Source organism: Lacerta agilis, chromosome 6 (genome assembly GCF_009819535.1).
Source record: "Lacerta agilis isolate rLacAgi1 chromosome 6, rLacAgi1.pri, whole genome shotgun sequence".
Classification (NCBI taxonomy): domain Eukaryota; kingdom Metazoa; phylum Chordata; class Lepidosauria; order Squamata; family Lacertidae; genus Lacerta; species Lacerta agilis.
In genome coordinates, this window is record NC_046317.1 from 66,003,485 (window position 1) to 66,017,004 (window position 13,520).

General features: G+C 44.0%; 1 protein-coding gene across 4 annotated transcripts in view; it reads left to right on the plus strand.

Annotated features, from left to right (window-relative positions):
* Nucleotides 1-13,520, plus strand: part of SOGA1 (suppressor of glucose, autophagy associated 1) — an 82,707-nt gene that overhangs the window by 45,898 nt on the left and 23,289 nt on the right. For 3 of the 4 annotated variants that reach the window (XM_033153252.1, XM_033153250.1, XM_033153248.1), the window contains exons 4-7: nt 2,159-2,221; nt 8,705-9,934; nt 11,982-12,158; nt 12,577-12,702. In XM_033153252.1, coding sequence (XP_033009143.1) covers nt 2,159-2,221; nt 8,705-9,934; nt 11,982-12,158; nt 12,577-12,702 — 1,596 coding nt within the window. The remainder of the gene's footprint in view (nt 1-2,158; nt 2,222-8,704; nt 9,935-11,981; nt 12,159-12,576; nt 12,703-13,520) is intronic. The other variant, XM_033153249.1, reaches the window with a different exon arrangement.

Genomic DNA, 13,520 nt, shown 5'->3' on the forward strand with positions numbered 1-13,520 from the left:
TGCGCTGTTATTCTTTTCTCCAATTTGAAAGCACATGTCTTGACCATGAATAGCCAGGCTGTGCCCATATGATCAAGAATCTTCAAAGCTTTCTAGCCCTTTATAAAGAAATCTCAACCTTTGATATCTCAGATATGGCACCTTATTCTCTACACAGTGCTTTCCTTTCCTATGAGTTTGTATGTAGGATGTGTTTCTGCTGCTCTCCAAATGTCAGACAGCACCACTTAGCTATAGAGATGTGTCGATTCCCATATGAAGTGGCTTCCTTTTTCCAATTTTGTCAGGAAAGCTAGAGTCATTTGTGTATGCTGCTCTTCTGGCTTTGCACACAGGAATTGTGCCTGCCCAGATCAAAATGACAGTATTCAACAAAAGTCACGAACGGATTTCCAAGAGCTTTAATTATCACTTGGGAATATCCCACCCACCCTCATCCGCTGGTTTCTATTAATGCATAGCACATCTGAATGCAAGTTGTGACATTTAAAGCTGGAAAAGCATAACACCCAAGGTTGGATTAAGGTGATGGGGAAGACACAGGTGCAGTTTTCAGAAAGGGTCCCTCCCCATCCCCCAAAGGAGTGCAGGAACTTAAAAAAACAAACCCAAACCCATACTGAATTAAAATCATTTGTTAGTTTTATTATACATATTTGTGTACCACAACAAACAGAGGTGGCGAGGCAGACAGTGGGTGCAATAGCAGTGAGTAAATGGAGGCAAGATGGCCCTTTGCAGACAGACATAGGTTCTGGTGCAATTGTTCCACTTCTACCATTATGGTCCAGCCCTGTGGTTCACACCTACTCCAGTTTATGCAGAAGACGTGTCATGCTTGCCTACTCCAGATGCCAGCCCAAACTTCCTTAAAACTAGATTCGAATTAAATGCTGTTGCGATGTGACTAGTGATTGTTAATAACGAGATATACCCTGCATTGCCACACTTTCTGTCGCATGGCCATTTCCTTCACTGTCCCACCCTCACTGGGCTCCATTGAAAGTGGTAAGGTCAAGAAAAGCCGCCTCAGCTTCACTCGTACTGATTTCCTTCACTCTTACTGCTTGGATTCTCATGAAATGGTCAAAGTTTAGTGAAGCCTTGCCAGTCTTAGGAAATGTCTTGACAAATTCCTTTTTAAAAGTTAAGTACTACAGTGGTACCTCGGTTTTCGAACATAATCTGTTCTGGAAGACCGTTCGAATTCTGAAATGTTCAAAACCCAAAAACTCAACAATCGACAACTAGGCCTCAGGATCTCGCACTCAGCGGAAGCCACGTGGCGTGTTCGACTTCTGAGGCATGTTCGAAAACCGAAGTACCACTGCACTATGCATACTATTGCTGTTGGGCAGAAATACTTTTTTTTTTAAAGGGTGGGGGAGTGGAATCTCAAACTGTTATGGACTCCAGCCTTGTCAGTTTCTACAGAAGTTTGTGGGTGAAGGATAATGCCCCTACTCACGGTAATAGAAAAGGAGGAGGAATATGTTAAGGACTCTGTGCCTGTTAATTGTGCTCAGCTTGTTTTCTAGTTTTCTAAATTTCATTTTTTTGTGTGCTGAAAATTATTATAAAGTTAATATCTGAGACATTACAATATAATATAGCGCTATTAATTTTGTTGCTAAATTATATGTGTCATTCAATAAATACAAAACATACAGAATTAAACTCCTATATGATTCTGGGAGTAAAAATGTTAAATGCTAAAAAAGGAAAGCCCCTAAAGGAAAGTACTCCCAGCTGGTGAATGGATCAACAGACTTTGGCTTTGTTGGCTATAATGTCAAAATACTATATAAGCTCAAGAGAAATGGGCCTCAAATAGAATAAAATTGTAGAAATGCAGACTCTTTCTATAATATATTGCTTGGTATGGTTTTGATAAGTCCCGAAGAACAAATAAGCAGAAATATATGGGTTGTAATAAAAGACAATATGATAGGATGTAGAAAGAGTGATGAAGTTATGAAAATGAATACTTTTATTAAATATCCATATAATTCACAATATTTCATTAATGAAGTGCTCATATTACTTAAACTCATTGCCTTTTTAACGCATTCATCACTTTAAAAAAATGTCATGTGAAACTTTGCTGGGGAAAAAAATCAGTAAATAACTATCCATTGCATTACCTCTTCTGTTTCAGAATTCTCTGAAGAAAAGAGGATCACGTTCTCTTGGGAAGACAGACAAGAAGTCATCTGTCCAGGTACCTAACACCTTCCTTCAAAGCAGCTTGCAAAATGTGCTTGCCATAAGGGCTGAACTGCTGGGCACTCGTGCAGTTGCTTCACCTTGTACCTGAGGACAACATTATCTTTCTCTTAACACCATCAAGGGAGAACCTGCAGCTCACTGAGCAACACACTTTGCATAAAGAGCGCCCCAAGTTCAATCCCTGGCACCCCCAGTGAAAAGGAACTTTGCTAGCAGGGCTGAGAATGATCATAACGTAGAGAACCACAGCTAGTCTGAGTAATAGACCAGTAGGCAATGGTATATATGCAACAGTGAGCTGACTTAGCACCTTAGTACATTTGGCCTGGTCTTCAGTTCTTGAGGAACAGATATGTGGAATGTGTTTGCCTTAGCAAACATAGTTGCCTTAGTTGTCTTAACACCAGCTGTTGGAATGTAGCTCCCTGGACTAGCTATGTTCAGCTTATTGTGTGCATGACCTGGCATGGGGAGCCAGCCCTATTCCCCCTAGCATTAGAGCACCATTGCCTCTAATTATTTTCTCACCATGGAGGCATGGGTAGTTGACCCACCGTGGTAGTATGCGGTGCAAGTTGGGGATCTCTTATTTTTTATTTTGTAGGCAAGCAAAGCAGAGAGCCCTGCCTTGTTGCTCTTGCAAACTTTTAGCTGTTAGGGTTCAAGCAGAGGTGTGTGCTGTATGAGGAACAGGCAACAGGCCCTCAAATTTTCAAATGTTCCAGCATGTACACCTGGTTCGGCATATTTACCAGTTGCAACATGCTCTGGCAAATAAACATTTTCACTTTCTGAAAAGTGAAAGGTTATCCTATATGCCCTCAAGTGCGGCTTGTGCAATTTGTTTTTTTTTATACGGAAAGGTACTGACCACATTTTAATCAGGTAGAAGACCAGGCTGGCATTTTATTTATTTATTTTTTTTTAAATGCCTTTGCATTCAATTCTTGGATTCTAGTGGTTAAATGCTCTGCATTGCGTTGGTTGACCCTGAGTAGCAGTGGAATATCTGGAATACATTATCCAAATCCCCTGTAATAATGCCAGGGGGTGGCATTAGAAAGAAAGAAGCAGCGATGCAAAGGAAATAGCTTGGTGACAGAATAAAACAAAGCTGGAATGAATTCCAGTCCATTGCGTTGCATTGGTAATTTTTAAATTGAGTTCCTGCCCCTCTGGAAGCCCGAATTGAAAACAAAATTAAAATTGTATTCGGAATACAACCATTTGTTACACGAATAGCTGGGGAAAATATGCGTGGTTCTGCTGAAACTTCGCACCGTCCTCATTTTGGCTAGTTAACAGTGATCTGGCAGGTATATTCATGTTTTTGTCCAGATACCTATAAGGAACAATAGCACCTATACATGTGTATAGCACATAATAGACTGGAGCAGTGGTAGACTTATCATCTTCACAGAAATAATTAGAGGCATGTCTCCCTCAAATGCTTGCTGGTGTAACTAAGACCAAGGTTTGTCCTGTAATATACACTGCAGCTTTATATACCATAAACGTTGATGAAAGGATAGGGTCTCAAGCATTAGCCTCCACCACACCCTAGGAAGAGTTCTGAACTGGGTGTGGGTTGATGGGTGAGTTTTATTAATGGTATTTTAGCAGAGCTTAAATATTAGGCATCACATATGAAGTGCTTTCCATGTGGGAATTTATAGTGTTTGAAGCAGTCCTTTTGAAGATCCTCCATTTCTGCAGTTATAAGAAGTACTATCCGAACATCTGGAAAGACGATCTAGTTCGTGTTGCATCAGTGCTTTCCCTTTTCTGACACTTCTATTATCAGGCGAAGAGAATAATTATCTGTAGGGAGGATGTAGCGTCCTAGGAGAAAGTTTATACACTGTAATCCGAGTCTGTTTGAATTCCCAGTCTCCTCACATTTCCTGAGAGTTCTTAGACTTCCTATTCACCTATATTGGTCTGCTGCACTTAAATATATGAATAAGACTATTATGTACACACACACACACACACACACACACACACACACACTTTTTCAAGCATGCCCTGCACAACCCCCTTTTTTGGAAAAACATCTAGCTACATATAAATATGATTTGTGTGAAATGAAAAAGAACCTTAGCAGAAAATTACAAGGTCCATCTACCTTCTCTGTGCAGATGCTTGGCGGTCATATGTGTGATTGGTGGCTCCCGGCTGAGGATTAGCAGTTGTTGAGTACAAGTAAAATATTGTAGCTAAACTTTCTGTTTAGATGTCTTTGGAATTCTATGTCAAGAAAAATGCTGTTTGAATAAATAACACAGATATGGCCAGTGTTCAGAAATCACCTCAATTTAAATGTTTTATGCAGTTTGCCAAAATCCACGTGGTCTGTGTTTCTTTAAATCCGAAAAAGAGGGAAAGGGATGGGAGGCATGAAGAAGTATTGTTGAGGATATGGATATATAGGGAGAAGAGAGTGGAGAACGGGACTGGGACCGGGATTAAATTTGTGCTTTGTAAGGGTATGATGTCCCCCTAGTCCATTTGACTCATACCTTCTTTTTGGACTTTTGAGTTTTATAGGATATCTTTCATGTTGTTTGTTTTGGATTTTAAATTGTATTGTAAACTTCCTTGAGATAAATGTTCATGAGGGTAAATTTGTTGTTGTTCAGTCATTCAGTCGTGTCCGACTCTTCGTGACCCCATGGACCAGAGCACGCCAGGCACTCCTATCCTCCACTGCCTCCCGCAGTTTGGCCAAACTCATGCTAGTCGCTTCGAGAACACTGTCCAACCATCTCATCCTCTGTCGTCCCCTTCCCCTTGTGCCCTCCATCTTCCCCAACATCAGGGTCTTTTCTTGGGAGTCTTCTCTTCTCATGAAGTGGCCAAAGTACTGGATGAGGGTAAATAGATCCCGGTAAACACATAGCAGCTGTTGTTAGAAGGAACAATTTAATACATATATATGTATTTTCCTCCCACTACCAAAGAGGCCATATTCCATATACAGTCATAACTGTGTAGATTCCTAGATCCCCTGCACTTAATCACCCAATCAAAAGTAAAGCTTTCCATGACTGTTACTGTTTTACTTCCACAGTGCATTCTGGGTCCCACATTCAGAAGAAAATTTGTTCCTTTCAAAAGGGTTTGTTCATCTGAGGTATTTAAGAATCAATTCACCTGCTCATCTCTTCAAATCTGTATGGCTGAAGGAGACTACTAGTACTAGTACTAGTACTAGGACGACTAGTAGTAAAATTCATTGTTGCCCCAGCCACTCTGGGCAGGCTACTTGATTTGGTATTAAATCGCCAAACTGGGAGCACTAAAGCTATAATGCCCACATCCATATGGCCTCAGCCTGAAGTCTTCTTGACATTTGAACCCCTTGAGGGATGTTTGAGCATTTGAAAACCATGCTCCAAAAGCATTAAGTTTTGTAAGTTACTTTGCTGTGCAGGGTTTCCATTGAACCTTGGTGTGGAGGCTGTGCTTAGAATTCCAAAACAGCACGAATGCTCACTTGCTTGCATCAAAGGATAAACAGTCACTGTCTTTTCTTCTCTTTCATGTGAGATTTTTCTGTGCCTGAATCTGGTGCAGTGAATTTTTGCATGCGCAAGGACAACAATGCAGGACATTCTAGAGAGTTAATAATAGCTGCCTTTTTCAACTGTGGCTGATGCAATGTCAGGCCTGACCGTTGCAACTGAATGTTCGCACTGTATTGGCCATCTGGAAAGGAGGTATTGAGTGCCTGGTGGAGAGTTTCTTTTCTGGGGAGGAATTTGTCAGTTTTTTTTCTCCCTCAGTGAGCTATGGAAACAGGAAATGAACTAATTTTATAACCAAACAGTCATTTCTTATGAGGTAATATTCCTTGAGGGGAAAATTCAAATCCTCAGAGTTCCACAGGGAATTTGAGCAAATAAGTCTCCAAACTGTATAGTATTTCCTAACGGTTTGGAGGGCGGGGGTTGTGGGGCATTTGAAGATCTGTGAGAGCAGAGCAGGGATTTCTCTCCGCCCTTGTCTTTTGCAGGGAAGAGAACAGATTCAACCGTTAGCAATGTGTAGACAGGGCTTTAGTCACAGTTATTTGGCTCTGTTTTGGAATGAGCCAGAAATGCACTCCCAACTGTAAAAGCTGACATCCTCCTTCCCTGCCATGTCACGGGGCCTTTCAAAAGGAAAATGTTTTCCTCTGTTTCAGCACGTTGCTCCGCCTTCGAGGTGAATTCACACATACAAAAACTGGGCCTTGGTTTCATCTGTGGGGTTTATTTAGGAGCAAGCCCTCGTAAGACCTAGAAAGGTCAAAAAGGTTCTGTCTCCTTAACCTTACCCGCTTCAACCCGCCCCCAGCGGTCCTACATAATCTTAGAGTTGATTCAAACATGCATTAAAAAAATGTGTGGAACAGGCTGTCCTGAGTATGCCACTTAGTACTAAATGCATCATGTTTTTTTGTAATCATGTGAACATAAGCATTTGGTGGGAGACTTGAAGATGGCGCTAGGCTAGATGGAGAATTAGAAACTTTGGAATTTGATCAGCTCTCTTCTGTTTGCTAAATTAGTAACCAATTGCAAGTTGACTCCTTAGAGGTTTTTCCTTCTCTTGAAATTTGGAGCATGACTAACCCATTCCAATACTGAACCTTCACCAAACTGGTTGTTAGTTCTGAAGGGTGCATAAGGTAAAGGTAAAGGGACCCCTGGCCTTTAGGTCCAGTCGTGTCCGACTCTGGGGTTGCAGCGCTCATCTCGCGTTACTGGCCAAGGGAGCCGGCGTACAGCTTCCGGTTCATGTGGCCAGCATGACAAAGCCGCTTCTGGCGAACCAGAGCAGTGCACAGAAATGCCGTTTACCTTCCCACTGGAGCAGTACCTATTTATCTACTTGCACTTTGATGTGCTTTCGAACTGCTAGGTGGGCAGGAGCTGAGACCGAGCAACGAACTGCCAACCTTCTGATCCGCCAACCTTCTGATCAGTAAGCCCTAGGCTCTGTGGTTTAACCCACAGTGCCACCCGCGTCCCATCTGGGTGCATAGAGCTACCCAATTTTTCTTTTTCTTTGCAGCTAATTGCAGCTTGGAGAGGAAGGATTCCCCTTGGGTTAAGCACAGGATCTTCATTTGTATTTGATTCAATTTTTCAAAATTATGGGAGAGACGAATCTCTCTTCTCCTGGTGGGAGTGGTGTTCCTTTGGCCTGTGTTTGTCTTAGACAGCTGGGCTCTTTTAAGGATCTGTTTAGAATTGTAGCCCCAAACTCCAAACTAGCAATAAGTTCAGCTGAGCATAGTGGGGCTTTGTTCTGAGCAAATACACATGGGATTACACAGCATATGCATTTTCACATGATAGTAACATTAGGCAGGGGTCTTCTCCACCCCAGTTTTGGAGTTGGGGGACCAATCTTATTCCCCTCTCATCTCCCCTCAGTTACTGGACTTCAGGAAAGACCAAATACTTAAGGAGTTCTGTGACAAGGCTTTCTTTGTTCGGAGCCATACCAATAAAAAACCCCTTGTGTTTGAGCTGGCACTTTTAATCCAAAGACAAAATAAGCCTTATTTTATTTTTTCTTGCAAACAGTATCACAGATTATAGATGCAAATTGTACAGCCTAAAAATGCAGTCTTTGTGTGTCAGAGTTTAAACTAACTTACGAGATGTGCAGCATTGTGGACCCAGGGCAAAGCTGTTCTGTTACTAGATTTGTTCATTCTGTTTATATTCTACAGAATGTAGCCCAAAGGACAAGTTTCTAAGAAATTGGAAAGTGTGACCATTCTGCCCTTGAGGACTGGAATGGCAAGGGAAACACTATTTTCAATAAACTGTTGCCACTTGTGTCAGAAAGTTCCTGAGGGGGCTACCTTGGGGGCAGGAGAGACCAGACTAGCTAATGCAGGAGTGTCAAATCTTGTATTGTATCTGGAAACGATCAATCTGCAGTGTGTGTAGGAAGGCTCACATGTATATTTCAAAGGTAGTAAAACTGATACCACTGTGGACTCATGTAAAAGGAACTGGTTCCGTATAGGGCAGGGCTAGCCAACATGGTGCCCTCCTGATGTTCTTGGACTCCAACTCCCTTCAGCCCTAATTAGCACAACCAGTAGTAAAGGATGATGGGAATTGTAGTCCAGCCACATCTGCCTGGCAACACATTGGCTACCCCTAGCATAAGGTATACCAAACTTTCTTCCTCAAGCAAAAGGGAAGCAAGACAATATTCCAGGATCATTGAGCTAAAGAGGTTAATCACTGGAAACAAACAAAATGGCAAGCAAATCTTGCCCCCTCTTGGCTTGCCTGTGTGACATGGATGGTAGATGTTACGAAGTTCAAGTAGGTGGATTGTTAGTTTTAACCTTCATGCCATAATAAAGGTTAGCCTCAGTGATAATCTGTTTTGCACAGAGCACCCTGCCCAAAGTGTCCTTTTTAGTAATGCTTGCACCATTTGTACCTTTCTTTTACCCTAGGAGGACAGCGCAGACCTCAAGTGTCAATTGCATTTTGCTAAGGAGGAATCTGCTCTGATGTGCAAGAAACTGACCAAGTTAGCCAAAGAGAATGACAGTATGAAGGAGGAGCTGACGAAATACAGATCCTTGTATGGGGACCTGGAGAGCTCCCTCTCCATAGAGGAACTGGCTGACTCCCCTCATTCCAGAGAGGCAGAGCTAAAGGTCCACCTGAAGCTTGTAGAGGAAGAAGCCAACATCTTGAGCCGGAGGATAGTAGAACTTGAGGTTGAGAACCGAGGGCTGAGGGCAGAGATGGAAGACATGAGGGGCCAAGGAGAGAAAGAACTCTTAGGGCAAGACATCCGGTTTGCCTTCTCCATGACAAACTGCGGGGACTCTGGGGACAGTGTGGTGGAGCTTAGGCGGCACTTGCAGTTTGTGGAGGAGGAGGCAGAACTGCTGAGGCGCTCGCTGATGGAGTTGGAGGAGCAGAACAAGCTCCTCATGAATGAGCTCAATAAGTACAAGTCTGACCATGACCTGGATATCACTCTGTCTGAGGACAGCTGCTCGGTGATTAGTGAGACCTCCCAAGAAGAACTGGCCACAGCCAAGGTACAAATCAGTGAGCTAAGTGGCAAGGTTAAGAAGCTCCAGTATGAGAACCGTGTCCTGCTCTCCAACTTGCAGCGCTGTGACCTTGCTTCCTGCCAGACCACTCGGCCTATGCTGGAGACGGATGCTGAGGCAGGCGACTCTGCCCAGTGCATCCCAACGTCGCTTTGGAGAGAGGTGCCCATTGGGGGAGAGAATGATGCCAAGGAGAGAGCACCTGGCAATGGCTTTAGCAAGTCGCATGAAAGCAGCCCCTGCAGGCTTCTCAAGTCCAAGGACTTTGAGACCCTCCTTGACATCAGGGACCAGGCTGCGCTTGTCAGCAAAGCCATTGATGTCCTGATCTCTGATGCCAATGGCTTCACCTCCAGCCTCAAGCTCTGCATGGACAATGACTGTGCAGAGCTGGTGCTGAGCGAAGCCATGGATAATGAGAGTATGACTGACTCTAAGCTGATCAGTGCCATTTTGATGAGGCTTGGGGTCCTTCAGCAGGAGCTAAACACCTTCATGAGGAAGGTGGACTACATTGGAGACCACCTGAAAGACCAGAAGGACTCCTTGCCAAGCGCCAGCTCCCAGGATTCCACAAAAGAGGCTCTGCAGAAAGCTCATGGCTCTGAATTCCAGGTAAGGCTTTCCCTGAGATGTCAACAGTGACTCCCTGGCAGTGATTATTGCTTTATTTGCCCATGCTGTTTTCTCCTGCTTTAACAAATCAGAACCTGGCCCTGTTAATGTAACTTCCCTTTTCTGCCTCTCTTTTCTGAAATGACAACTAACAACTGGCTCACTGCATGGAACTGTGGCTAGTGACAAGGTAGGACTCTGGTTTACTGGAGTGTGCATGAGGCAGGAGGAAGATTGCTTTGAGAAGTGGAAACCACATTACAGCTGCTGCTGAAGATTTATTTAGTACCAGCTATAGTCCAGGTATTGTGCAGAGCAAAGAAATTGCAAAATCTCTGAACAGAGAGGCTTATGTGTGATGGACAGTCTCAGACAGTCTCAGACAATTACTTCCTAGGTAACAAAGCCTACATGCAGGGGCCTTACTGAATGATTTTCACGTGTGGAGATGTGTGTCTGAAAAGAGTCCCCCATGAAAGTAAGCAAGAGAAAATTATAAGATTTGAAATATTTTGTAGACAGGGATGAGGACTGCTGCCTTGACCTGTCAGCAACTTAAAACTCTCTTAAAATGATATAACTGAGGGCCAAACTAAGTAAGATTCAGGATTAGGATCTCCACCAGATTAAGACTCCATGGTGAAGATCTCTTGTGTTGTTTGTAAAACAGATGGAGGAAATGGTACTCTGGGATAAGATTGAGTAATCCTTTATTCCCATGCCCTTTCCCCAATATAAATGTCACCTCCATCCCACCCTGGCCAGCTGCTTTTAGTTACATCAAGTGTCTTTGGGGGGTGACTGCACAGTCTCCTATGCCTGCCCTGTTCCTCATACTAAGCAATGTCACTGAGGAAAGGACATATGAAACAAAACATTAAACACCCTCTTCTAGAGGAACATTTGTAGGTTTTATCCAATTTCACCCTAAGCAGATACCCTTTGGCCATGCTGGCTGGGGCTGATGGGAGTTGTAGTCCATCAGTATCTGGAGGGCACCAAATTCCCAATCCTTGATGTAATCTCTTATTGAGCCTACTGCAGAATGATGTGTTTCTCACTATATCAGAAGGTGCACTTACCCATTATAGAAAGGACAGATGGGAGAGTGCTAGAAATCATGATAAATAAATTGTGTATCTTGTCTCTTGGCCAACCGGGTTACACACCCCTGAGTTTTCAACCTGACTGGACTGTTGGACAGTGAGAGGAAATGTAGCTGAGAACAAGTTTGTTCATCAGAAACTGGTGTTGCAATCTAGGGCAGACCTCCCCAATCTGGGGTCCCCCAAATACTGGACTCAAACTCCACCCCAGCCATCGTGGGCAAGATCAAGGGTTATGGGATTTGAGAGTCCATCATCATCTGGAGGACACTAAGTTGGAGAAGACTGGTCTAGGACAACAGCAGCTAGTGGAGCATCCCTGCACACCTGGCCTCCTGGCAATTGTATTGCTACTGCTTGCAGGTAGTGGCATTGTATGGGCTGTATCGGCAACAGCACCGCATTGGTGCCACCAATGTGCCCACACAGTACCAGGCTCCCTTCCAGTTCATCCCTTCTGGTAAATGGTACTGCTGCTGTTGCCAGGAGGCCAGGTACATGCTGCTGCCATTCCCTATGGCTGCACCTGATGTAAGGTAAGACCTAAGAAAGGGAAGGGGACCTGGGGAGGGGTTGCAACCTCCTGAAGCACACTCCAGTTTTTCAGAGTTCTATTTTTGTGCATGCTCCTGGCCCCCCTCCCTTCCTCCCTCAACTAGCCCCACCCCAGGCACTGCATGGCACCATAACTGGTGTTTGCACATTTTTTCCCTCTCTCTCTTTTCCCCCCTCCCCAAACAATCCAGCCCACGTGTCTGCTCATTTTGTGTCTCCTTTTGTTTTCCACTTTGTCTTCTGCCACGGTAGTGAAGTTCCTCCTCCTCTTCATCCTTTTTGTTGTCTTGTAGCTCTTATTGTTCCTGAGACCCATTGTTTTGTTTGTTTTTTCTTTTCTTTTCTGCTCTTTTGGTTTGTTCTCATTAACTTGCCCATGCATGCAGCAGTCTGACTTTAGGGAGCCCCCCGACTGGGACATCACGGAGAGCAGGACCTCTGATCTCTACCGCAGCAGCAGCAGCAACAACAGCACCGCCACCATGGATGTGGATCCCAACATGGAACTTGATCGGAGCTACAAGTCATATCAACCAGAGGAGAAGGACTCCTATGTGGCTGAGGTAGGTGTCAAAGTATGTGATTATGTCCCCAAGGGAGGTAAGAAGCCTGGAGACTCCGGGGAGAATAAGTTGACTGCAGAAATAATAGATCAACACATTTCATGTGGGTGGAAAAAAGGATGGCACGGCCCATATACAAATCTTGTGTTACCTATCCCAATGTTACATGACTTCAAGTGAGAAACATGGCTGGAGGCTGGGAAAATAGCCTAATAGGCCTAATTTGACCTACAGATCAGAGGTCCCTCACCATAACAACAGGATGTTACATGTAGGCCAAGGTCACTCCCTACAAGAAGTTGGCTGTTCTTCCATAGGCCTTTAATAAAAATATTTTTAAAAAGACATGGAGAGATTAGTCTTTGCAAGGATGACCTATCTGACTGTTGTTGGCTTTTATTTCAACTATTCCCCACAGATCAAAGAACTGCAACTGGTCCTTTCAGAGGCTAATGAGAGCTTGAGGGGCCTACAAGAACAACTCTCCCAGGAGAGGCAACTGAGGAAAGAGGAAGCAGAGAACTTCACACAGAAAATCTGCCAGGTCAGTGAGATTTGCCAGGCTGGAAGATGAGACATGCAACAAGAGTACAGGAGGAACTAAAGCAGGCTTCCTCAACCTTGGCCCTCCAGATGTTTTGAGACTACAATTCCCATCATCCCTGACCACTGGTCCTGCTAGCTAGGGATCATAGGAGTTGTAGGCCAAAAACATCTGGAGGGCCGATTTTGAGGAAGCCTGGACTAAAGGCACAGGGCTTAATCCCTCCCATTACTTCAGGCACATCCTAGCGCAGCATTGTATGAAAGCACAAAGCAGCTGCTACCTTGTTTGGCTGCCAGGAAAGAGGCAAATGCTTCCATATGACCCCTCAACATGCTGAAAGTACATTATCCATAACAAGCATGCTCTGAAAACAAACCTGAACTCGGCAGTCCTCTAGCAGCCAAGCAGAATTGGTGGAGTCAGCTATGGGTTCTCTAGCTTCAATGTCAAGATAGCCATTCTTTGTGAGACCTCTTCTGTCTCCCAAATCTCTCTCAAACTTGGAAGCTGGATGTTGGAAGATTCAGAACAGACAAAAGAGAGTACTTCTTCGTACAGCCCACATAGTTAAACCGTGGGATTTGCTTCTGCGGGTTATAGTGATGGCTGTCAACTTGGATGGACTTAAAAGTACTACTAGAGAAATCCATGGAAAATGGAGTTATTAATGGTTACTAGGCATGAAGTCTGTGTTCTGCTTCCACTCTTGGAGGCTAAATACTTCTGTTGCTGGGGATCCCAGGTGGAGAGAGTGCTGTTGTCCTGAGGTTCTGCTTCCCATAGGCATCTATTTAGCCACAGTGAAAATAGAGTGC